At 38.9% G+C, this 27,014-nt stretch overlaps 1 protein-coding gene across 1 annotated transcript in view; it reads right to left on the reverse strand.

Moving 5' to 3' along the window:
• Nucleotides 1–631: 631 nt before the first annotated feature.
• rcl1 (RNA terminal phosphate cyclase-like 1) overlaps nucleotides 632–27,014 on the reverse strand; it is a 27,010-nt gene continuing 627 nt past the window's right edge. Inside the window, exons 2-9 of the mRNA XM_043720844.1 lie at nucleotides 25,740–25,811; nucleotides 20,373–20,548; nucleotides 18,365–18,439; nucleotides 15,876–16,000; nucleotides 12,913–13,038; nucleotides 11,572–11,728; nucleotides 7,949–8,052; nucleotides 632–3,973 (exon numbers count right to left, since the gene is read on the reverse strand). Of these exons, the coding sequence (XP_043576779.1) occupies nucleotides 3,826–3,973; nucleotides 7,949–8,052; nucleotides 11,572–11,728; nucleotides 12,913–13,038; nucleotides 15,876–16,000; nucleotides 18,365–18,439; nucleotides 20,373–20,548; nucleotides 25,740–25,811 (983 nt within the window). The 3' untranslated portion in view covers nucleotides 632–3,825. The remainder of the gene's footprint in view (nucleotides 3,974–7,948; nucleotides 8,053–11,571; nucleotides 11,729–12,912; nucleotides 13,039–15,875; nucleotides 16,001–18,364; nucleotides 18,440–20,372; nucleotides 20,549–25,739; nucleotides 25,812–27,014) is intronic.

A 27,014-nucleotide genomic window follows, 5' to 3' on the forward strand; every position in this document is an offset into this window, starting at 1 on the left:
AATACGGGACACTGCATCCCAGTCAGAATACAATGGCCTAAAAAAGCATTCTGAAGACTCACCAGAATGATTCCAAAATTTAATTTATGAGCAGAGGTTGAATAGATTTGTATTGAGTATAATAGTTTAAGGAGTGTTAGAGAAATTTGCCCAACAGGTTAGTGATAACAAAACACAGCTCGAAGTGAAACTGACAAATAGTTTATTGCAAGCGATATCACTGGAAGAGAAATCAAATTCTCTGTGCAGACTGTCAGTTCTGTGTCAGCTAGTCTGTTTTCTCCTCCAGTGATATCATTTGCAATAAACTGTTTGTCAATTTCACTTCGAGCTATGTTTTGTGATCTCTAACCTATTGGGCAAATTTCTCCGACAAGGAGTAATCTAAGTGTTTAAGATAAAGGATTTAAAAGGGACAAAGAGAGAAATTATTTACTCTTATAGGAGGATCACATACAAAAAAGGGCATAATCTTGAATTAGAGCTGAGTCATTCAGAAATGATGGTAAAAACAATGCCTGCAGATGCTGGAAACCAAATTCTAAATTAGAGTGGTGCTGGAAAAGCACAGCAGTTCAGGTAGTATCCGAGGAGCAGGAAAATCAACATTTCGGGCAAAAGAATATTCCTGATGAAGGGCGATTTCCTGCTCCTCGGATGCTGCCTGAACTACTGTGCTTTTCCAGCACCACTCTAATCTAGGATCATTCAGAAATGATGTCAGTTAACACATTTTCAGAGTAGTGTACATCTGCAACACATCCAAACTAACAGCATAAGTTAGATCAATTGAAACAGGTAAGATTTTTGTTCGGTAAGGATATTAAAGCATGCAGAAATAAGGAGCGTAAAAACTAAGAAAAGGTCAGCTTTGATTTAATTGAACTGCAAACATGTTGGAAGGATTGACTGGCCTATTCCTGTTCCTACCCATTTCTACAGGATGTCGCAGAAGGTGTTTACAGCAATCTCTGAACTGCAATTATTTTTCTAACAGGGAAATAAAACACCCAATTTGCAGGCAGCAAGCTACTCCCCAAAACAGCAAAGAGAGAATGATCACATAAAATTAGTTGGCACATATTTATGCACCAAACGATATTCTTTGCTCTTATTCAAAATTGGCATGGTATCTTTCAATTGTACCTGAGGTTTGAGTGAGTGGGGGACGAGCTGGAAGACAGAAGAAGATAGGTCTTCGTTTAATGTCTTATCCGAAAGACAGTATTTCCAAGAGTGCAGCACTCAATCAGTATAGTATCAAAATGCCTGTCTAAATTGTGAAATCAAGTCTCTGGAATGGGGTTTGAAATCAAAAGCCTTTTGATTCAGAGGCAACAATGCTCAAGCTGAGCCAAAACTACAATGATCTGCAATTTTAAATTGCAGGTTTGCATACCTAAAGTGCAGTGACTTTTTAGACAATGGAATCTCCCCATTGTGAATTCCTCCTATTTGCTGGGAAGGGACAGAAGCAGGTGAACCAGTAACTCAATGATCTAATGGCTGGGTTCTGGGTGGCACAGGACAGGGGAATGCCCAGTTATTCTCTTGGCCAGACTGCTGCAGAATTTCGCAGAAACGATTCTTCTAAGAATTAACAGTTCACTTCTTTGCTGTATTTGAGGGCTGAAAAATGTACTGTAAAAAGATAATGCACATCTCAAATCTAGTGTAGAGTACAAGGGACGTAAAAAATGGTTGAAATTTAAGACAACCTGGAAAAACTGATTTTATGCTAGATTTTACATTGAAATGAAACTGATGTAGTTCAGTCAGAAATTAGAATCTCTAATCGAAATGAAGGAAATCATGAAGCTGTGAGGGACAAGTTGACTATAGTGGATTGGGAAACTACATTTAAAACGTACAACAGGAGGCAGGTGATAGCCAACAATTAAAGAATGAACATGCACTTTACAAAAATACATTCTTTTAAAGCACAAAAACCCAACAAGGAAAATATCCAAACCTAGGCCAACAAAAGAAATTAAGGTTTGTTTTAGATCAAAGGAAAAAGCCTATACTGTTGCCAAAAATTCGTAAGCCTGAGAATTAGGAGGATTTTAGAATTCCAAATGGACAGCCAAGAAAGGGAAAATAAAATTGGAAAAAATAGCGACAACTGTATAAACAATTTGGAAATTGCAAACTGGAAAAGATCAGCCAATTGTGGGTCCATTGCAGGTAAGTTCGGAAGTTATAAAAAGGAATAATTAAATTGGAGAGAAACTAAACAAACACTAAACACCTCCCAAAGATAATGGAGAGTCTGGTAATGTGTAAACAAGAAAGTACAAGATTTTAATTAAAAATAACACAATACCAGACACTTAGAGGGACTTAAAGCACATACATTTCCTAAATCTAAAGATTTCCAGCATATTGCTGAAAATGTGGCTAGAGATATTAGAAAATTCTATATATTCTGGATTGGTCCATCCCTGCAGATTGAAAGTTGGCAAATATAACCCCACTACTCAATAAATGAGGGAGAAAACAGTAAACTAAATCCTTTGGCCTAACATAAGAAAGGAAAATGAGAATCTATAAGAATGCAAAAACAGAACACAAAATTGGGTGGAGTCAACACAAATTGATGAACAGGAAATCACATTTGACATGTTGGGAGTTTGAGGATATAAGCAACAGAATAGATATGGGGGGGGGGGGAGGAGGTGTGGAAAGAAATCTAGTGGATTTGGTATGTTTAGAGTTTCAGAACACTTATGGTAAGGTTTCAAACAAGACCTAGGGAAACAAAATTAGAGCCCACAGGATGGGAGGAATATATTGGCACAGATTGAGAACTGGTCACAGATAGGAACAATGTGTAGGAATAAATGGTTCTTTTTCAGGTTCTGTGGTACTGCAAAGATCAGTGCGTGGGCATGGCTATTTACAATGTTTATCCATGATTTGGATATCAGGATTATATGTAATATTTCAAGTTAGTAGATAACAAAACTAAGGAGTGAGCTTAACTTGGCATATAAAATACAATGTGGAGAAACTGGGGTTATCCAGTTTGGTAAGAAAAATAATGTATTTCTTATTAGAAAGCAGCTGGGAAATATCCAGCTTCAAAGGGACAGATATGTCCTTGTATGAGTCACTGCGTTAACATGTAGGCAAATGTTATGTTGGCTTTTATTACAATAGAATTTGTGTACATGAGTAAATAAGTCCTTTTGCAATTACTTACAGCCTTAACTAGATCACAGTTGAATCATTGTTTGGTCTCCTCACCAAAGGAGATAGATACTTGCCATAGAGGGAGTGCAAAGGTTCATCAAACTAATTCCTGAAATAGACAAATTGTCATTGAAGATGATTCAATAGAATAAGCCTATATTCTCTGTAGTTTAGAATAACAGGTGCTCTCATTCAAACATAATTCTTACAAATACTGACATGGTTGATGCAGAAGGATGCTTCTGTGGCTGAGGGGACATAGAACCAGCGAACAGAGGCTCAGAACAAGGGTCAGCCCCTTAGGAGTGAGACGAGAAATTTTTTTCAGAGGGAGTGGTAAAGTTTTACAATTCTCTGCACCAGAATCCAGTCATTCAGTATGTTCAAGACTGAAGTTGATTAATTTCCATGTTAGAAACATTGGTTTCTTCCTAGACACCAATAAACTTGCATTGAGCACTCACTTTCAGTATTAGCCAAATGACAAAAGAATGTAAGTTATAGATTATAAATGGTGTCCTTGTGAACATCGGTTTTCATGCACAAAATTCCAAAGATACAATTTTTTGAGGGAAGTTTTAAATATACAATGAACTATGCCAAACACATTCAGATGCAACAGTAGTCTTCCTACGTGACGGTCTTGTTGATGTTAGAAAAGCCAACACCAATGCAAGTCATTAACACTTTATCTCCACCTTTCTGTTCTTCCATGGGCTGGGCTTCAATTTTGAAGATTATTCGGAAGTAACTTTTCAGATGCCGCAGAAACTCAATCCTTTAAAAAATAAAAATAGTACACATTTTCAGGAAATGCAAAATGCAGTATAAGTAACAGTTCATTATTTCACTCAAAATACCTAACAGATATCATGCCCTCAGAACAAACACTTTCTAGATTACACAAATGCAAATCACAGCATTAAATAAGAGAAACTACAACATTCAGTATTAAAGTAAAATCCCCTTAAACTTTCAGCTTCTATTACTTTTTATAAATATACTAAATATTTTATTGTGAAAAGTTGCGTTCATTCAATTCGATAGAAATAGCTACCGAAAGGTGTAATTAATGCATTTTATAGCAATTAGTTGTAAATGCCAAAATGAGTTCATAGAATAAAACCAAACCCATCTGAGTTGTCTGTGGTCAAAAAATAAATAAAATCTCCATGAGGACAACTTGTGGCAGGTGCGAATAAAAAATGTTCCAATAGCAAAGAAATAGAAAGGTGCAAACACACTACTTCAAAACAAAAATACTATAGGTCAAAATAGATTACATCTGTTCAAATATTCAAATCATCTATGCAAAAACAAAAGAAAGTTTGCTGCAAAATAGAGATGTCCTGCAAACAATAAAATACACATCAGCATACAAAGTAAAAGCCTTCATTAAAACTGATCAAAATTAGGAGAATACACGGAGTACATTTAGGAAAAGCAGGATTGCAAAGGGTGGTGAGGGAAACAAAATCTACAGGCAGTCATATTGCATAATGCACCAAGATAAAGTGGCATCCCAAAATTTGCATATTTTTATATCGGTTTCAAATTGAGACAGTGAATGAAAAAATATTTGAGCAAAGTTAGTAATATACATTGCATGGGCAAAACAATTCACAATATTGTAACTCATTCTGTTCCCCAATGCCTTTAAAATCAAACTTACTGAACTAACCAATACTACAGGAACTCTCACCTAGGGATTCACAGCTTGCTCTGATTTTACAAGATGTTGTTAAGAGGTCTCCAGAAAAGCAAGTTACACAACACACCAGGGGTGCTTAACATCAATGTTTGGATCCAGAATACTGCTACCATCAGGTCACTATCCCAGGAACTGCAGCTACCATGATCTCATTATTCAGTTTAGAGTCCCCAAATCTTCCTCGTTCTGAGCTACCAACCCACAGTTAATTTCCCTTCAGTTGGAGGCTGAAATGACACATCCAGGGAACAAGTGAAACAGACTGAACTGTCACTCATGTTCAAGCATTCTTAAAACATATACCTCTACTGCAAAATCAGAATTTATAGTCATGGGATGATGCAATCCTCATAAATAACCATTTAATCTCCTGAACGTACAGAAAAGAGGAACAATACCCTAAAATTCTAGTAGCCCCTTCGAATCAATATTAAATGCAATGTGATAATTAGTGCAGCTGCACAGAAAGGGAACATGCCGAGGGAAAAATAAAGAAAGCATTTGATCCTTCTCGGAACTATGAACTTTAAAAAAAGACAGTGACAGAATCGGAGGCGCACAGTGCAATGCTGCATCAGAATTGGGGGGAGACAACTGAAAAATGGTGCCAATAAATGTTTCAAGGAGCAAATCCAAAAGTGGACACCAAACTCTTTCCAGACAGAGACAAACTATTGAAATAGCAACAGGATGTTTAGGCACCAGCTGAGAGGTTTGAGTCACCCAAATACAGTAAAATGTCACACTGGTGTTCGCAAAGTGTGCCCATGCTCATTTCCAGTACAAAGAACTGGAAAACTGCAGAGATTTCCCTTTTGCTGTAAGAGGCAGTCTGTCTTCAGATTGATGGGTGGGGTAACACAGGCCAGTTATGTGAATTCAAAGCTAATTCATGAGGTTCACCAACCAGTAATGTAAGACATGGGAGAAACACAGCTCCAAGGCATGCTGCTTTATAGAGGTGTCCTCATCTGGGGGATAAGTTTCCTTCCCAGTAACTCCAAAACATTTTACCAGAGACTTCCCCTCTTTGAAGAGATGAATTCCTGTTTCTTTTTTCATTGCTGAAATCATGCAGAAGGGAATTTTCCAAGACATATCTAGCTCAAAACTTCACAAGTTTGCCATTCAGCATAAGGAATAAATTTGATAAGTAAAATAAAAATATTTTACATTGCATAACTAATTTCTGCACTAAAAAACAGACTTGTACATTTGGGACTCTGAATTTTACTATGAAAGGAGGCAAAAAAAGTCAAGAGCCCTTGCATTACTCAATGCTTAGCTTTCTGATCCAAAAGAAAGTTAACAGAAAATGGTTACTACCTCCAAAATGACAAATGGGGTAGCAGAATGCAACTGATTTGAAAGCAGATTTTTAAAAATACGTATAAGGCACATTAAAAGCATAAATAAATACCCTTTAAAACTTTTGACAAACCACTGAATTTTAAATATTTATTAATTTACATCTTTATTCTTGTCATCTAGGGTAACTTCCACATTGAACTACTCCTTGCCTAAATGCTAAACCAATATTTATACACAATGATTGAATTCATATTCATGATCAATGATTAACGTTGAGGTACAAAATGGTTTCTATACAGTGGACTTTTGCTTTTATTTAAAAAAAGGTTAGCCAGTTCATTTTGCTGAACATTCAATCATTTATTCTCTGCTGCAACATTAACAAAACGTTGACGACATGTCAAATTCAAATACGGCATGTTCTCACAATCATACTAGGCTAAGAGGAATCACAATACTCCTGCAGAATAGGAAGCCATTCAGCCCATTACATTCGTCCTGATTCTTTTGAAGAGCTGTACAATTTGTTACTGAGGCCCTGCCCATTCCAGAGTCCCATAAAATTATTAACTTTTCAAATATTTACCGAAGTCTTTTTGAAAGTTGACATTCTGTCCGCTGTCAACACCTATTTGGGCAGTGCACAATAGATCACCTGTATTTGCTGCAAAAATAAAATCTTAGCAAACCCATTTCCTTTATCATGTTATAAATATCAGGAACTACTTGATCTGACAAGGTGTTTACTGGGTTCATAATACTAACGTAGCATATTTTGTTACTTAAGAAGTTTGCCATTATTTCCGCACCTGTAGGAAGCAACTTTTTATAATGAAAAAAAATTACATTTTTGAAGAGAAATTAATTCATACTGCTCCCCGTGATTAAAGCACTGTTATAATGGTGTATTTAATAGCAAAAAGACAACCAAAGTTTTTATAAGTTGTACTCAGTCTTACTGAGCAATTTGCAAAGCACTGCTACTAATATTGCGAATTACTTTCAAGCAGATATGGCTGGTGAGAGAGAGAGACAGAGAGAGACAGACAGAGAGACAGACAGAGAGACAGACAGAGAGACAGACAGAGAGACAGACAGAGAGACAGACAGAGAGACAGACAGAGAGACAGACAGACAAAGAAAATGTATGAGGGGAAAGGGAAGAAGAGGTGTGAATCAATATCAAAAGCAAAAAAAAGTTAATTAATTAGTTGGGAAAGGAGAAAAATTAATAAAACAAACAAGATTATCAGAAATCAAAGCAAGTACATCCCACTGGGCACTAACACCAAATCGTGTGACAATAGTAATCTGCAAGATGGATAACAATCAACCTGATCCATTCATGTGACTTTTACCCAATTCAGTTTTATTTCATTTAACTTAATTCATGCCAGAGAGCTTGGGGGGGGGGGGGTGGCGGCGTTGGGAAATTGCTTCCTAAACTTCACTAAGAAGTGAGAAATGAGGAAAACTTCAAGTTCAACAGTCTTGTGATGGCACTGCCACTCTTCAGTTATCACAGTACTGTACCTCTTCAAGAAACAGCACCGGTACCGTGATAACTGAAAAAGGACAGTTCAGAGTTCCTGAGCTTCAGATCTCCGGTTATGGCAACATTTAAAAAACTGAATGAGGCATTTAAAATCAAAACATCAGTGAGAAGTAGAGAAATCTGGTCTTTTTGCATCAATTCATTTCACACCATATACATCAGAGGCTTTCGCTTACGTGTATGGCGACAGTGAACCAATCTGAAGTTTTGAAACATCCTGCTGTCCAAGGGCCATGTACAGTAAGGCCAAGCTCTGGTTTACAGAATCTACACAGCCACCCTGCAAAACAAAATCAGATACAAAGTTACAGCTGCCCAACTTTACCTCAGGAAGAAAATTGAAATCAAACTGACACAAAGGGTTAGTTACTAGTACTCCAGAGAGTGTACATCATGTTAAAAATAAAGGCATTTCTACTAGGGCACAGATAAGAATGTTTTTTTCCTCCTGGTTCTGTACGTTTCAGTGGGTAGTAGGACCCAGGCCGAAACTTCAGTGTTGTACTAAGGGAGTGCTGCACTGCCAGATATAATGTACTTGCATTGAGATGTGAAATTGAGGTCTTCGCAGTTGAATGCAAGAGAATAACAGGGCACTATTCAAGAAAGTGCAATGGACATGAACTCATCCCTGCATACTACCAATATCTATTTCTCAATTAGCTTAATGATTAGAACAATTCTGGTATGATACCCAGATGGAGGTTAAATTCTGTTAAAGATTTTGAAGGATCATTGTCAATTAGTCTGTTACCATTGAGGCAAAAGATTCAAAGTCACATGCACTTGGTGAAAAATTCAGTGAGCAGGGTCAATTAAAGCCCTATATCCAGCTGCTATCATCTGCAAGATTTGGCTCTCGTGATTTCAGCACATGATTGGAGAGGAGTGTTTTGAAGCATATTAATCAACAAGTGGTGCAATGATATATGCAAACTTCATAAATATTTGAAACTATTATAAACTAAATGCACACACCTCCACTATTCTCAACTAAAATATGCCCTAACAAGTCAAACTAGACTGATTCAACATCTTACAACAGAAATCTGGTATAGAAGCTGGTCAAATATTATACCAGGAATTGGAGCAGACAGGAATTAGAGCCGAACAGAATAATCACAGGCAATGTTTAGTACAGATCAACTAGGTATCACCTATTGGAAGGAAAAATAGCTAAAACACAAACTTGCATGTAAAACACAAACTTGAAGCATTTGAAAGTATTACAATACATGTAGTACACAGTAGGAATATTTGAAAGAGTATCTCAATTGGTCAAAAAACCTCAAATGCAACTTAGCTATAAATTTGTCAAAACTAAAAGTACCAGGCATTTAAATACAAAAAATAGTCCAAAAAATACAATAAAAGGCATTTGATCTTGTCTTCAGCAACTAATCCAGGTAAGCGCAAACTATATCATTTTATATAGTACAATCTCCCAATTCTGCAGATTTGGGGGTGCGAATTGAAATCAATATAAACAGCTTATAAATTCTTGCATTAATACTTATCTACCTATGTATCCAGTTCCTTAATTTTCCTTTCAATCTTTCCAAATATGAGGGACTACTCTTTAGGTGGACCAACATGTAAAAGTCAAAGCTAAAAATGTCAAATGGGCAGTTAGCAGGAGTAGTAAAGTGGCTGGATTACTGAACTAGTGACCAGAGGTCTGAGCTATTAATCGTGTGTTCAAAGTCCATGATGTAAATTTCACTAATTTGAATTGTTTAAAAATGGATCAAGAGGAGCAGATAAGGTAAAACCTCCATGACAGTAATCTGCATTATCTAGAGAAGCAGGCAGTCAGCATCAGCAGGGGAGCAAACAACAAAAGGATCCAGAGACAGGCAGTCAGAGACACAGCTAGATTTATTGAAGTTGACTGAAATAGGTTCTTACTGACCAAGATGGCAGCAGAGTAAGACACTCCAGTTGGAGTTTAGGATTGTTCTCTGTGATAACAACGTCCGCTCCATCACTCCTCACACTGCCCTAACCTACTACTAACATGGCACCTTCTCATGCAATCACGTATAGTGCAACACTTGCCCTTTTATGTCCCCACTCCTTACTGTCCAAGGTCACAAATGCACCTTCCAGGCAAAGCATTTTACTGGCACGTCTTGCAAATTAGTCTACTATATTCACTGCTCACTATGTATTCCCTTTTGCACTGGCGAGACCAAACACAGACAGGGTGACCACCTTGTGGAACACCTCCACTTTGTCCATAAGCGTGACCACAACCTTCCAGGTGCTTGCCATTTCAATAAACAATCATGGTCCCATGCCAACATGTCCGTCTCAGGCCTGCGCAGCGTTCAAGCAATGCTCAACACAAACTGTAGGAACAGCATCTCATTTTCTGCTTAGGGATTTTACAGCTTTCAGGGTTCAACATGGAGTTCAATAATCCTCAGCAAAGCAATCCCATTTTCCTCTTTCTGCAACTATCATTTACAACTATTTTACATCTCAAGTGTTGCATTACCATTACTAGCACTCTTTGTACCCCTTCAGCTGCAAAGAATCTTTGGATTCGGGGCTGTTTCTCTCTCCACAGATGCTGCCAGACCAGAGTTTCCCCAGCACTTTGTTTTTATTCCAGATTTTCAATATATGCAATGCTTTGCTTAGATAAAAGCAAGGATATTGTTGTTAGGCAAGAAAATCAAGAGCTGTCATGAGTAGATGAGAATGTTGAATTCGAAACAAATAGATTAGCCATGATCTTATTGAACGACAGAGGGCCAAATAGTCTACTTCTGCTATTATTTCATATGTTTTTAAGCTATTGAGTTTCTTTCTCAGGGTATCTAAGGATGGGCAGTAAGTGACCATCTTGCTAGGAATGGTTATGCCAAGCACAAATGGAAAATTAAAGCAACATAAAGTCTGTAAATTAAAGCAAATAAAATTCAATAATTTATGCTAGCAAAGATCAACTCAGCTTTAACCAGTGAGTAACATACTCCTTCTGAAATGCAATTTTATTTGCAGAATAATTGAAGTACATTTGATCTGAAAGAGATTTGCTGCCTATTGGGAAATACTATTTTCTTCATGAAGGAAATTATGAAGTTGATATGGACCTGTTATGAGCATATAGTTTTACAAGTTGTTTGGGATAAGGAAGGAACTAAGAGGGTCATGTGATCTGATTGAGTTCTCCACAAGGTGACTGAATAGACTGGTCATCATGGGCCTAAGGAGAGAGAGCTTAAAACTTCACAGAGCAAAATGCAAAAGGTTCACATCTGGGTTCACAAAGGACAAATTGACAGTGGGTCTTACTTTAGGAGTCTGTTAAATTTCTGAAAATTTTCAAAGTACTTTTCAACAGTCACACAGTGTTAGGAATTGACAAAATTGGGATACTTGAACCCACTGGAAACAGCAAGTGAAGTGAATTGATTCTTACAAAGACTGTGACCCTCTGGAGACTATGCTTTATTTATATATAAGATGTGGGGGATTTTCAGTAGTGCTAAAGATTTTTTAATCAGTAGTTTATAGAAACTCCTCTCCATAGTTTACAAGTATTCATTCTCTGCTAGTTGATATCGACAATTTTGTTTTCAATTTATTTGTTACACTAACATAAAATCTGATGTAAGCCAATAACCAGGAATTCAGCTATCTACTTAAGTGATCTTTCTCTACAAGGACTGTAAGCGCCCATTTTTCTGCCTCCAATTTCTTCCACACTCAACCACTGCTCCACTCCCTATTGCAACAGCTCTGAACTTCCTACCATTAAAGACCACAAAATAGTTTAGCAGATACTCACTCTGTAGATTTCTTCTAAAAGAAGCTTTGCACAGCTCTTGCCAAGGTCTTCGGGGAGGACTGGTGACCCTTGACCTTGAGGGTTTGAAACGAGTTCAGCACTGAGAAAGGTTCCATTTGTTGTTTCTGCCACTAAAGAGAGGCCAAATCCTGGTGACCTAAAACATAAATGCGGTTGTTAAAAGAAACTCTTACTACAGTCAGAGTTTATCAATCCTACCTCTGCACTTCTATGGTATTTAGAATGTATAATCCTAGTCGCATAAAACAATCTGTAGCTATATGCAGCACAGAGTGGTGACATTATAACAGACTGATTCTACTTTCAGTTACTTCAACTTTCTGGGCTTTTCTCCACCCAAATCCCAACATTTCTCCACATACCAAACAACATATGCATCTCTTTAACAACATACTGAGAGAACAATATGTGAAGTTGACAAGAAATTTCCTTTAACAGTTCCAGGCTTGAATCCCAACAAACATTTGAGTTATAATCCACTAGAGAGAATCATGAGTTCAACATCAGGCAAGCTGGCTGAAAGCTTTTTTCTCCCCTAACTATCACCATTAATGCAGAGACAACAGCCTGGCATTTCAACAGTAGACTGCCATCAAAGACTGGGAAAGAGAAGGGCACAGATTAAAATGATGCACAAATGAAGCAAGGGTGATGTGAGAAAAATCTTTTTCACGCAGCTATTAGTTAAGGCGTTGGTTAGCTCAATTGGCTGGATGGCTGGTTTGTGATGCAGAGTGGAGCCAATAACAAGGGTTCAATTCCAATACTGGCTGAAGTTATCATGAAGGTCCAAACTTCTCAACTTTCTCTAAGCATTGTGGTAAATCACCACCTTTCAGATGCAAGCAGGTATGGTCCTCTGGGACTATAGCAACTTTACCTTACTTAGTTCAGGTGATGAAATGCACCAACTGTAAATGTGGTAGAGACAGGTTCAAGAAAAACAATTAAGTGGGCATTGGATGATGATTTGGACAGAAACGATATGCTGGGATATGGGAAAGGAGATTGCCATTAAGTAATCAAACCATTCAGGGATGATTGTCTCCTACTGTACTGTAACAATAACAGAAATTATAGTGAAAAGCTGGTAACCCACTGTATTAAATTTAAAATGCTGGGCTGCAACTTGAAGCTGCATTGTGCAAAAATAAAACATCCATGTGGACAATTATTTGCTTGAAGTTTCAACTGCAATCCTGGTGAGTGTTCACCAGAGCATTTCATTTGGCTTTGTACAACGTATATTTCAAAATTATTGAAATATTTGAACTCTAACATAAAAATAAGTGGACCTCGAGTTGCCCAGGTCAGACTCACTTTCCTGAATGTGCTCCTTTCATGTGATCAGTGAAGATGTAGATATCTGGTAGGAACTTGTTCAAGATGCTTCTGGCCGAATCAACAATCCTGTTGGCCATCTGTGGAGACACCCTGACAGAGTATCTGCAGTTTTCAGTAAAGGAAAGTCACACAGGTACAAATACATGGACTGGAAACAGCAACTCATGGAACAGATTAGTTTTAAACAAAACTTTCATTCATTTTGCACAGTAAACTTAATCAATTTCTCCACTGTAATGGATAGTTCAATCACAGTGTAAGCTAAGTGAAATCGTGTAGCTGTATCATACAAAGCTAGATGTATTCATGCTATTGTCGCTCTCTTTGTCCTTTCTGCTTGCTTCGAGTCCTGCGGACAACTCACCCCCAACATCACTGCTGTACAATGCAGTGCCACAAGGCTTTTTTAGAAAATATACCCCAACTCTGGAAATAGTACACAACCTTAAGATCCTTTACTTACCTCAGATTACACAACCATGCATTTCTAATCTTAATGGGCTTTTGAACAGAGGAAGCAAGAAGGGAGACGATAAACCATGTTGTGACATTTTAATTTCTATCAATCTTGGCAATGAATTTAATTTAACTATAAGCAGAGGATGCCACAAACCTCATACTTGACACCACTGAGGAAAAACAACTGAATTACTTGGAACAAATTATTTCAGCATTTGTCATTCAGTATTTGATAGCAGTCAGCTTTTGTTCAATGACAGACAAGCAGACAAAACACATCTAGAAACCCGAGCCACTCTCCCCTACATCAAAGACATCTCAGAAATGACAGCCAGACTACTTGGACCTCTTGGCATCATGGTAGCCCACAAAACAACCAACACAATAAAACAGCAGCTAATGAACTTGAAAGACCCCATACAGACAAGCAAAATGAACACCATTTAAAAATACCTTGCAAGAACTGTAACAATCACTACATTCGACAAACAGGCAGAAATCTAGCCACCAGGATACATGAACATCAACTAGCCACAAAAAGACATAACCCAATATCACTTGTAGCATTACAAACAGATGAGGAAGGAAACCACTTCGACTGGGACAATACATCCATCCTAGGACAAGCCAGACAGAGACACGCACGAGAATTCCTAAAAGCATGGCATCAACAAACACATCGACTTGGACCCCATTTATCACCCTCTGAAAAAAAGAACAAGAAATTACATAACTGCAGGAAATGGCATCACTACAGGAAATGACACCACCAACCTAATGAAACCCAAACACAAATAGAACTCGGGTCATAACACCAGTGCTTCACCATTGACTTACTGATGATGTTACCTAGTATGGTGATGAAACATCTGAAAACAAACCCTCCAGCTCAGCGAGCAAACTTACATCCAAAACCTCAACCTGAGCTATAAATCTTCTCAAAATTTGCTAACACATCTCGTTTCTAAAGTCAAAGGTTGTAAATTTGAGCCCATAGATCAGTATACTGTGGTTTGTTAGTCAACAATACGACAGTACTGGGCCATTAATGCACTATAGGAGCTGTTGCCTTTCAGATGACCAGCAGCAAACATTCCTGCAGTACCTGGCCAACATATATCGCCTTAACTAACATCACTAAAAAGTAGACTATTGGGTTATTTATTATACATCATAAACAGCAAGAGTCACAGGTCTACAGCACAGAAAAAGGCCCTTCAACCCTCTGCCAAACACCTAACTATTGTAATTGCAATATCTGGCACTTGGCCCATAGCCTAGACATTGCAAGTATATCTATATGTTTCTTAAATATTATGAGCATTTCAGCCTCTACCAGCCTTAGAGACAGTGAGCTCCACATTCCCAATACCCTCTGGGTGAGAAAATCCTTCCTCCACCCCTGTAAACCTCCTGCCCCTTTTCTTAAACCTGTGCCACCTGGTCATTGATCCCTGCCACCATGAGGAGAAGTGTCTCAGGGAGAGATACCAGATGAAGGGAAAAACCATCTAGTGAATACAAAGAAAATTCACCCAAAGCAAGCCAGTTACAGCTTTCTCAGCCCAAGTCTGAGCAAATGCTCTCAGCAGGGAGATCATGATGACTATTCACAGAGGTTTTGGGATTTTGCTGAGGTTAAGGTTAACATGCATCAGCGTCTTTTTATAATGTCTGTAATGAAACTTGCAAACTTTTATTTTTGAGATATACTTTATGTTTTCTTCTTGTTTAATAAAGGTTTCATTCTGATAGAAATACACTAGTAACCACTTCAATATTTGGCCTGTACAGTTCAAAAAGTTTGGATCTAACAAAGCACGCTCTGGAATCTGACTTACCCAACCTTAGCATCAGCTAAGATCAAAAGAATTACAAGTTCTTTATCATCTTTTACAATACAAAATTGTTGCTCTATTTATCCAAATGATCTGTACACTTGCACATGCATAAACTGCCATAATTAGCACGAACCCTGAATGGCAGAATGAAGTACACAGATATGAACAGATGAATTTGCAGGCTACTCAATCCCTTGGGCCTGTTCTGTCAGTCAATGACATTATAGCTGATCAGATTATTCCACATTCACCCCATACATATCAAGCTATTACCTAGGCCTTAGGGGTATTTAGGCTTTCCTTCATTTGCCCTTTGAGGGAGAAACCCACTGTGGTTTCTCTTCCTCTGACAGTTCAGTGCTATGAAAGGACTGTCAGAATGGAGGTGCAGCTCCACATTTGAGCGACTCCTGAGGGGAATCTCCTCTCAGAAATGTGGAGCTCCTACTTTCATAAAAAAAGGGCAAGTGGCAATCTGCATGAGATTTCTACTTCACAGAGAATCCAGTCCCACATATTTCTAAAAAACACGAAAGGGGAAAGAGGAATGCCAAAGAGGAAAAAAAAAAAATCAAGTTTTAACAAACAGGATGAGCGACACATACAGAATTAGATTGCATACAGACTGGTGAAGGATACGCTATACCTCTGATCCGCTTAATTTTGCCAGGGTCAGTTAACTGGATAGGCTTTAAAAACCTCCGCACTGGGCACGAAAACATAACCTCACCGCCTCCTCCAGGGGCCATGCCTCTCCGGACTACCTTTCAAAGCAATCACAAAATGTGCAATCACAAATAACCATGGTAACACCATGTTTATACAGACAACTTTCCATGATCTGGGTCCCTTGACAGGTTAGGTAAGGTTGTTGTCACATTCAAAGGAGACCAACATTTAATTTGCAGTTAATTAACTATCTGTACTAATTTTATCATACAACTGATTTTGGAAGTGGAGAGAGGTAGTTGAGAAACACTCGACTAATTTACGGCCACTTCTAGCTTAAGAAAAGGATTCTCTTGGAAGGTGGATAGAAAAGTTATAACAAATATAACCTTTACTTAGACCTTAACAGACCTCAATACAAAAGTACATTGTCTTCTATAAAATAATTTTTGCTAACTAATTTTTAAAGCAATCACATTTTTAGATTTTTCAATCATAATGCTTAATGTACCGAAAATAGCACATCTTAATTTTTATATTTAAGCATACCACTGGATTTATTCAGCACCAGATGCAGCTGCTACTATTATCGATAAAAGCCTCCGGTTACCAATGTAATATCAAACCATAATAATTCACTGCTCTCAGAAAAAAAAACAGCATTATGCTGATTCATCAAAAAGTGTAAAAAAAAATGTCTAGAACACTCCATCCACCGTGAAATACCCTGCCTTTTAGCAACTGGCAAGATAGTTGAGTATTTGCATTCAAAATGTTGCAAAATTGTTAGCTGTTATGAGCACTAACCTTTTTTAGACAATGCAGCAATAACCCATGTGATCTAGCTACCATGTGTCTTTTGAAAATCAGGTGCAAGCTTTAACACAGACACAAATGGAGAAGCAGCTGCACAGATTCTTGCCGACCAAAAGCAAGCACTGTTGTGCATTGCAGAACAAAAGGACTGCTGCTGAGTTAATCACAAAATGGAATGGCAATGAGAATGGAATCCCTGTTCAAAAGAACACCAGTGAGTCCTTGCTACTGGAAGTCTACTCAAATATGCTTAGGACAATTAGTGAAGGGGACTTTATTTAAAAGTATACTGGAAGATTGACCCAGCAGGTTAGGGAGCAGACTTTTTAAAAATTCATTCATGAGATGTGGTGTGTCACGAGCTAGGCCAGTATTCACTGTCCATCCTTAATTGCCCAGAGGTTTGAGTAGCGCGAGATGTCCAGGGTTTACTTTGTCTGTACCATAGTGTTTTAATTACCTAGCTTTAATTAATGCTGCTTTCAGTTTGTTTGCACTGTAAAAGCTTTAAAATTTTATATCTTGCCATGCAATTCTTTTGCATCAGTCACTGGGAAATTTGAAAAAGTTATTCACCTCTGCAGGAATCTTAACACAGCAAGAGCTTGCATCAGGTTAGAGACTGCCAGGTGGAGAGTTAAGTTTGCTTACTCCACCTCAGCACCACACGAGAAATTATTCTTGTGAATACTGCTGGAATAATTGGATTAGATGAATTTTTCACTCCAAATTCAATGCAAAGCAAAAATGCAAAGCACTTCATAGGTATATAATCAAATAAAGATTGACACCAAAATAACTTAAACGTTCGATCCAAAACAAAAAAAATCAGGGACGGTCTTAAAATTGAGAATGGTGGAAAGACTGAGATTTAGGGGTTAGATAGCTGAAGGTACAGCGATTGGGCTGGGGAATGCACAAAAGGCCACAATTGGAAGAAGAGTTCTCAGATACTATGGACTGGATGTAATTACAGAAATAGGAGGCAGGACCACAGAAAAAGATGAATAAGAAAATGCTAAAACCCAAGGAAGCCAGTAAGGTAAGTGCCGGGTCTGATGGACGAGTGGGATATGGTGAGAGTTAGGCAAGAGTGGCAGAGTTGTGAACAAGCTCAAATTGATAGGATGTGAAATAAGATGACTGACATCAAATTATCAAATATATTTTACTTCTAACCAGAGAATTTGAAGGTTTAAATTCCACCAGTTTGTTCCAGATCTAAATTGAAGTTGCAAAGTAAAGGGAATGTCTTGTTCAACTTCTGTTATAGTCTTTAAGGACAACATTTGAGAACATGCTTAACCATTTTGTAGCAAGAAAGATGTAACATCAGATAATTTAGAAAAAAAAAGCTTCTTTTAAAAAATTGCACAGAAAGTACATTCTACGTGATTTTCTGCACAGCCTTTACAACTTTACACGAAAACTTCATTAAAAAAAAACACTTTGTATTTCTCTAGGTGAATGCGCCTCATAAATATCATTCAAGACAACAGAATTTTTTTTTCCAAAATTAACACCTCAGTTATATTTCATTTGGGCCTAATTTGCTACTTCAGTCTGTAAAAGGAATGGCATTAAATTCTGCCACATCATATAAAGGGAAAATATGTCTTAAAAGCTAGCAACGATTTTCTTACCTTTAGCTCAAGTCCTTCACCATCTATACCAAACCGTTTCATTAAGGGAAGGGCTGTCATCTTAAGAGTATCAACCTTAAACAAGGGATGAAAGGATGGAAGATGATATTAAAGCCAGAATTCATTGGGTGTACAGAATGACCAGATTATATGTTTTCTACACAATAAACTCAATCCATTAGAAATATATTCAAATGTTTCTCCCCTTTAGTTTCTCAAGTAAAAATGAAAAAGGAAAATAGTGTTTTGTTTGGTCAGTGAATGCACAATGCCACCATTAAGTATCTTTGTTAAATTTTCTGACTGATAAAATAACATTTTAAGCTTAGGCAAAACCAAAATGGACATGTCTGAGGGGGACTGGGAGCGGGAGCTGAAATGGTTAGTGACTGCGAAGTCAAACTGGCCCTCTCTGGCCTGGTGAAGATGCTCAGCGAAATGCTCACTTCGATTACATTTGGTCTCACCAATGTAGAGAAGATCACACTGGGAGCATCGGATGCGGTTAACTAGGCTGGAGGAGATGCAGGTGCACCTCTGTTTCACCTGGAAGGACTGGTTGGGGTCCTGGGTGGAGGTAAGGGAGGTAGTGTACTGACAGATGTTGCATCTTTTTCAGATGCCAGGGGCAGGATGGGTCGGTAGGGAGTGTGGCACAAACCAAGGAGAGACAAAGGGAACTGTCTTTGTGGAAGGCAGAGAGAAATGGCAAGGGCAAGATGTTCTGGGTAGTAGAGTTTAATCGGAGTTGGCGGAAATGTTTGAGGATGATGCACTGGATGCAGAGGCTGATAAGTTGGAAAGTAAGGAGAAAGGGGACCCTATCTTATGTTTTTTTTGGGGGGTGGCAAGGAGGTTAAGAGGAGTGAAGCAGAGAATGGAGGAGGTGCAGCGGAGGGCTGTCTGGATGACAGTGGGGGAGAAAAATTATTTGAAATTGAAGGACTTCTGGGATACTTGGGAGTAGAACGATTCCTTATCAGAGCAGATGCAAAGACACGGAGGAATTGGGAAAACAGGAAGGACTTTTTGCAGGATACAGGGTGGAAGGGAGTGTTGCCCAGGTAGCAATGAGTGTATGTGGGTTTATAGTAAATGTTGATCCGTTTTCCATCTGGAGATGGAAATGGAGAGGTCAAGAAAGTGGAAGGAGTCCAAGATAGACCAAGTGAATTTGAGGACAGGATGGAAGCTGCTAGCGAAGTCGAAGAACTGCTCCAGTTCAGCCTGGGTACAGGGTGCAGCACTGATGCAATCATCAGGAATTCTTATGAAGCTCTTATGAATTCTTATGAAGTCGATGTTTTGGGCTTATGCCCAAAACATCGACTCTCCTGCTCCTCAGATGCTATCTGATCTGCTGTGTTTTTCCAGCACCACACATTTCAACTCTGATTCTCCAGCATCTGCAGTCCAACTTTCTCCCTGACTGTAGGTGATATTATATCTATCCTGATTAACTGACCTGCCACAGGCCCAGGCTGCATCAAAAAGTACCAACGCTTTAAATTACAACCAGATTTTACAAAGTGTAGTGGTTAGTTCAGTGGACAAATAATTGAAAGACCTGACCAACTAAGAGTTCTACTAAGAGTGCTGTGTAAGATTCTAAATGCAGTTTTAAAAAAACCTGGAAATAAAACTTTAATATAATTAAAAGTGATCTTAAGATTGAGAGATTGTCTTACAAATCCAACTGGACTGATGGAAGGAAGCATTACTCAGTCTGACTAAATGTAAATCCAATCCCATTGAAATGGATTGGTGCTCAACTGCCCTCTGAAGTGGCCTGACAAATCATTTAGCTGTATCCAACCATTACATGAGACAACTAGTCACAGCATTTCAGGGCAACAAATGCCAGTATTGCCAGTGAAAACGGGCGAAAGAAATACATTATATTAGCCATGTTTAAAAAAGCTTTGGCATCCAGATTATGTTATCAATGGATCAAATAATCAACATTGGCATCTCAAATATCTCTATTGCAAGTTGAACTGCAACTTACAGAAGGATCTGTTTGATCATTAGTGATGCCTCTCAGGGTGGCTTTTAATGGTCTCTTCATAAAAGGAGCTAGATAGAGCAAGGCTTCCAGGTAATAGCCAATGGAGCGTTGTGGATGACAGTCATGTTCAATCCTTCCTCCATACAGAAGCCCTGGTTGGAAATTTAATGTAGTACCTGAAGAAACAAAATGATAGTCAAAATGTATATTTCAAACATGAAAAAACACTTTAAATGATCACTCTATGGGAACATCTATACATGGCTTCATCAGAGCAGATAGATTTATGTTTTCCACTTATTGAGTTCACAAATTCATTACTGTCAATTGAAAGCATCAAGCAAATGTCAGGCACAGGCTCATGAAGTATGTGTGTAGAGGAAAAAACAAGAAATCAAGGCACTGTTATTGGCCAACTTGTCCTTAACTTGCAACCAAATTAGACTGGCAACTATGCTCTTTATCAGCTGCTGTACAGTTGAGCCATTAGCCGAGATCCATGACGACTCTAGGTAGGTGTTCATTTAAATAAGGTCAGAAGTCACATGATGCCAGGTTATAGTCCAACAGTTTATCTGAAATCTCCAAAAGCTTGTAACTTTGTCCACTCCAGTCCAACACCAGCACCTCCACTTAATTTATGCAGACTGTATGTGGCCTCTCAGGAACATCCAATTAATGACAAACGTAAAAGCTGCAGCCTTTGTGTAGATGTTAAAGAAAATCACGGTTAATTGAAGAAAGAATTTTAGCCAGCAGCTAAAATTCCTCTTCCTCCTCAAACTTTATCATCCACTTAGGGTACTAATGAGGCAGATGCAGCATCAATTTAATGACATATTGAGCTCTGTACTGAAGGGCCATCCTATGAAACCTGCTCTAGCTGTGGTGTAACTTGAATCCATATTCAGATGAGGACAAAATTGAAGCAAATGCAGAATTAGGATGATCAGAATGAGAAGGGAACTTGAGTCAGAGTTTGAGATTGAGATATGAGTGAAAGCTACTAAAGTGGATAGACTCAATTTGTGGCAATTCAACAGAAAAAGGAATTGAACAGTAAGGTGAGAATGTAAGTTTCAACAATGAAAAACATGACATTTTGACCAAAGTGCCTTTACTGCTTCTTTTAGAATTATAATATGTAACTGTGTTGTGCTCATACCTCTAGTTTTGAGAGGGAGAATTTACTATCCAACCCTTTAGTAATTCGGACCTGATCAGGTGAACTCAAGAACTTTGGGGGATGCTAGGGAAGTGACTGCTGGGTCCCTTTCTGAGATATTGTATCATTAATAGCCACGAGGTGCCGGAAGACTGGAAGTTGGCTAACGTGGTGCCACTATTGAAGAAAGGTGGTAAGGAAAAGCCAGGGAACTATAGACTGGTGAGTCTGACATCGTTGGTGGGCAAGTTGTTGGAGGGATTCCTGCGGGGTAGGATTTACGTGTGTTTGGAAAGGCAAGGACTGATTAGAGATAGTCAACATGGCTTTGTGCGTGGGAAATCTTGTCTCACAAACTTGATTGAGTTTTTTTGAAGAAATAATGAAGAGGATTATGAGGGCAGAGTGGTGGGCATAATCTATATGGACTTCAGTAAGTTGTTCAACAGGTTTCTTCACTGTAAACTGGTTAGCAAGGTTAGATCACACAGGATAGAGGGAAAACTAGCTATTTGGATACAGAATTGGATCAAAGGTAGAAGACAGAGGTTGGTGGTGGAGGGTTGCTTTTCAGACTGGAGGCCTCTGACCAGCAGTGTGCCACATGGATCAGTGCTGGGCCCACTGATTTTTATCATTTATATAAAGGATTTGGATGTGAACATAGAAGTATGGTCAGTAAGTTTGCAGATGACACCAAAATTGGAGGTGTAGTGGACAGCCAAGAAGGTTACCACAGAATACACCAGGACCTTAATTAGTTGGGCCAATGAGCTGAGTAGTGGCAGAATGAGATTAATTTAGATAAATGCGAGGCGCTGCATTTTGGGAAAGCAAATCTTAGCAGGACTTACAAATTTAATAGTAAGGTCCTAGGGAGTGTTGGTGAACAGAGAGACCTTGGAGTGCAGGTTCATAGTTCCTTGAAAGTGGAGTCACAGGTAGGTAGGATAGTGAAGGCGGCTCTGATAGAGTGTCATCTAGACTCGAATACTAGCTTGCTCGATCTCCATGGATGCTATGTGACCTGCTGTGATCTCCAGCATTTGTTGTTTTCAGTAGTGAAAGTGGTGTTTGGTATGCTTGCCTTTAATGGTCAGCGCATTGAATATAGGAGTTGGGAGGTCATGTTGCAGCTGTACAGGACATATTTAGGCCACTTATGGAATACTGCGTGTCATTCCCATCTCCCTGTTATAGGAAGAATGCTGTAAAACTTGAAAGGGTTCAGAAAAGATTTACAAGGATGTTGCCAGTGCTGGAGGGTTTGAGTTATCGGGAGAGGCTGAATAGGATGGGACTGTTTTCCCTGGAGCATCGGAGAGTCTTAGAGGTTTATAAAAATCATTAGGAGCATAGATCGGTTGAATAGTCAAGGTCTTTTCCCTGGGGTGGAGGAGCCCTAAACTAGAGGGCATAGGTTTAGGGTGAGAGAGGAAAGATATAAAAGGGACCTAAGGTGCAACATTTTCATGCAGGGGTGGTGCATGTTTGGAATGAGCTGCCAGAGGAAGTGGAGGTAGCTGGTACAATTACAACATCTAAAAAGGCACCTGGATGGGCGTATGAACAGGAAGGGGATGGAGGGCCAAATGCTGGCAAATAGGACTAGATTTATTTAGGATGCCTGGTTGGCATGGACTAGTTGGATCGAACGGCCTGTTTCCATGTTGTATATCTCTATGACTAATTTTAACATAGAAGCCTTGCAGAATATGCAGGACATAGATTATAAACATTGTCCCTGAGCTTTACTAAGTCAATTACATAAACAGCCAAAACTTTAAAGTAACTATGGTAGAATTTTGATTTAGTTATTTGGTGCTAAGCTTGTAATTATGCCTTGTACTATAGCCTCCTAAGAATATTACTGCAGATTTTATAACATTTATCATGCATCCTGCATAGAACGTTTCCAATCAAGCCCAGGCATTACACACAGGGAATAATGATTAACTATACTCCTTGGGTGAAAATGGATGTGGCGGCAGAGATGCAAGCAGTCAAGAACAGATATTAATCTGTTAAAAATATATTTTCGGCCTCATTTTAAAATTGCAGGACCAGATTTTGTTATAGTGGGCATCTAGCAGCGTCTGCTCTTAGTTAATTTGCCCATTCAGTTCAAAACTATTTCCCAAAAAATGCTGAAAGCTTCATTAATGTTAGTGAGTGAAACAGGGCACCTGGCCATTAGTGAATGGGTTAAAGAAAACTGCATTATCTTAAACATTCAAATAAACAGGAGGAGAACCAAAGAGGGGGGGGCAAGTGTGTAAATTTCATGTCCAATCAGGAACAGAAAGAGGGAAAAAAAAGGGAGATAAAGAGCAGAAAAAAAGGACATATTTAAATTTGGCCATTCTTAAAACCTTCTGAAGGACTGAGACTCATCCCTAAGAGTTCATTTTTGCCACCAAAGAGGTTGATGAGCAGTAATCACTATGTATCACATCATGAAGTGAATTATGGTACTGATCGTTAATCTAAAATATCTGCACTGGGTTTCATCCATACCAACTGCACTGAAATAGTTTGAATACTCAACACACCTCAACAGTGGTGTGGTTGGCAAAAGGTTTCTTGCTGAGCTAAATACACATGTTAAAAATAGCAGTGATAGCATGCTGTCAAAGTTTTCAAAAAATTTAAGAGTCAAACTCTGTTTGCAGCAGAGGTGTCAGCCCTTTGGTCCATCAGACCTACACCAATTAAGTATCATCTATTCCGATCCTTTTTTTTTCCAGCATTCGGCTCAGTTTTCTATGCTATGATATTTTAAGTGCACATCTCAATACACATGCCTGGAGGATTCCTGCTCTACTACTCTTACAGGCAACAAGTTCCTGATACTCATCAGCCTCTGGGTGAAATGTTTTCCTCAAATCCTCTTTCAACCTCCCACTCATCTTAGAACTGTGTCCCCTGGTTACTGATCTCTCTCGACCAAGGGGAAATATTCCTGTATATGTCTGTCCCTCATACCTTTGCACACCATACGATCCTTCCTCAGCCTTCACTGCCCTAAGGAAAACAACCCAGCATATCTCCTCTCTGTGCAAAACTGAATTGCTCTTATACCAGCAACATTTTGGTGAATCACATCCTTCCTATAGTGTAGTAAGGAGAAATGCATACAGTACTCCAGCTGTGGCCTAACCATCATCATACACAGCTGCATCATAACCACTTTGCTCTTATGTTCAATGCCTTAACTAATAAAAGGCACCAGTTGAGAGTGTGGTGCTGGAAAAGCACAGCAAGTCAGGTAGCATCCAAGAAGCAGGAAAATCAACCGGAGTCCTTCATCAGAAATCTTGACAGAGGGCTACGGTCTGAAACGTCGATTTTCCTGCACTTCGGATGCTGCCTGACCTGCTGTGCTTTTCCAGAAACACTCTCTGGACACTGATCTCCAGCATCTGCAGACCTCACTGTCTCCTAATAAAAGGCACTTGCCATTTTCACCACCTCATCCACTGACCTGGTGTCTTCAAGTATTATGTACATGTACATCAAGGTCCCTCTCATCCTTGGCATTTCTTAGGGTTCCACTACACAATGTTTACTCCCCTGCCTTGTTGTTCTCCCAGAATGCATCACCTCTTCGTTTTCAGGATTAAAGTTCCATTTGCCATTGTTCAGCCCATCTGACCAGCCTGTAAATATCATCCAGTAGTCGAAGGTTTTCCTACTTGCTATTTATCAAATCAATTTCCACATGATCTGTGAACTTACTGACCACACCTTCTACATTCATTAATGTATACAAACAGTAAAGGACCCAGTATCAAACTCTGTGGTATGCCATTGTACAAAAGTTTCCAGTCACAAAAACATGTTTCAAACATCACCATCTGCTTCCTGCCACCAAGCCCATTTTGGAGTCAATTTGTCAAATTGTCCTGGATCCTTTGGGCTCTGTTTCTTAACCAGTCAGCCACACAAGACCTTGTCAAAAGCCCTAATGAAGTTCACCTATATTAGAATAACTTCAACATCTTCAGCTGCACACAGTCACCATCTTAACTGGTCTTCCATGAATTCATAAATGTATTTGAAAAGGTTAGATAACAAATGTGTTTTTTCTCTGAAGGCACTTGACCCCAATCTGTGTAAAATCTTCCACATTAATGAATCCCAAATCATTCAAGAGATAAGCACTGACACTCTTTAGCTTTAGTTATATGCAAAGAACTCACCAGTTTCATTTATTTCAATCCGGGAACCATTTGTTATTTTGTCCATCAATCTAATGAAGCTTGCTTCATAATCTGGAAGTATGAGGAAAGGAAATCATACATAAACACAGTCAAATAGAAGTTGGAAATTTAACTTAGTCTAGAAATTTTCATTTAAATCCTTCTTTGCCAAATTTGTAGTAAAACACTTCCAGTGCTCTTTGCACAATGCACATAGATAGCAGTGATAACACAAAGCCATGATTGCATGGCTTGCTCCCAATATACACAGTACAAAGAGACGCAAACATAAACTCTTGCACAAGTTTTATTTACTGGTTCCTGTAAAATTTTGGCCAATGAGGAGTGCACACAAATCAGCAAATTTCTTTAGTCAGTCAATTCAGGTCACATGTTTTTGTTAAATAAGGGACAAATAAATGCCACTATTTTGCCTGGTATATGGCAAGACTGGAAAACAATTTCTTGCAAGTTCACTAATACTTATCCAACACAAGATGGTAAGCTTCAGACTGATGTTTTCATACTGACCACAAGATAGGCCATTTGGCCCATCGGGTCTACTTCATCATTCTATCAGGGTTAGTATGTTTCTCAACCCCTGCTCTTCTTTTCGCCATGTAACACTTGATCCCCTGACTAAACAAAAACCAAGCTATCTGTCTTAAATACACACAATGGCTTGTCCTCCACAACCTCCTGCGGCAATGACTTCCACAGATTCACTGCCCTCTGGCTGAAGTAATCCATCACAGCCCTAAATGGACATACCTTCATTCTGAGGTTGCATCCTCAAATCAGAGTTTCACTTATTAGAGGAAACATATTATCCATGTTCACTCTATCCAGGCCTCAGTATTAAGTTTCAAAGAAATTTCCCAGACCCCCTTCATCCTTCTAAACTCAAGAGTTCAGACTCCAAGTCTTCAACCACTCGTCATTTGACAAGTCCTTTATTTTCGGGTTCATTCTTACGAACATCCTCTGGATCTCTTCCAAGGATGGCACACCCTTCCTTAGACATGGAGCCCAAAACTGCTCACAATATTCCAAGCAGGATCTGACCAAAGCCTTACATAGCCCCAATAGTACATTGTGAAAATGAAAACAACTGTGGATGCTGTACCAAAAACGGAAATTGCTAGACAAGCTCAGGTCTGGCAGCATCCAGAGAGAGAAATCAGTTAATGTTTCAGGCTGAGTGTTCCTTTCCCAGTTCTGAGGAAAAGAACATGGGTGAAGGGGGAAAGAGAAGGGAGGGACGGAGGGTAGAAG

This window comes from Chiloscyllium plagiosum, chromosome 2 (genome assembly GCF_004010195.1).
Source record: "Chiloscyllium plagiosum isolate BGI_BamShark_2017 chromosome 2, ASM401019v2, whole genome shotgun sequence".
Taxonomy (NCBI): domain Eukaryota; kingdom Metazoa; phylum Chordata; class Chondrichthyes; order Orectolobiformes; family Hemiscylliidae; genus Chiloscyllium; species Chiloscyllium plagiosum.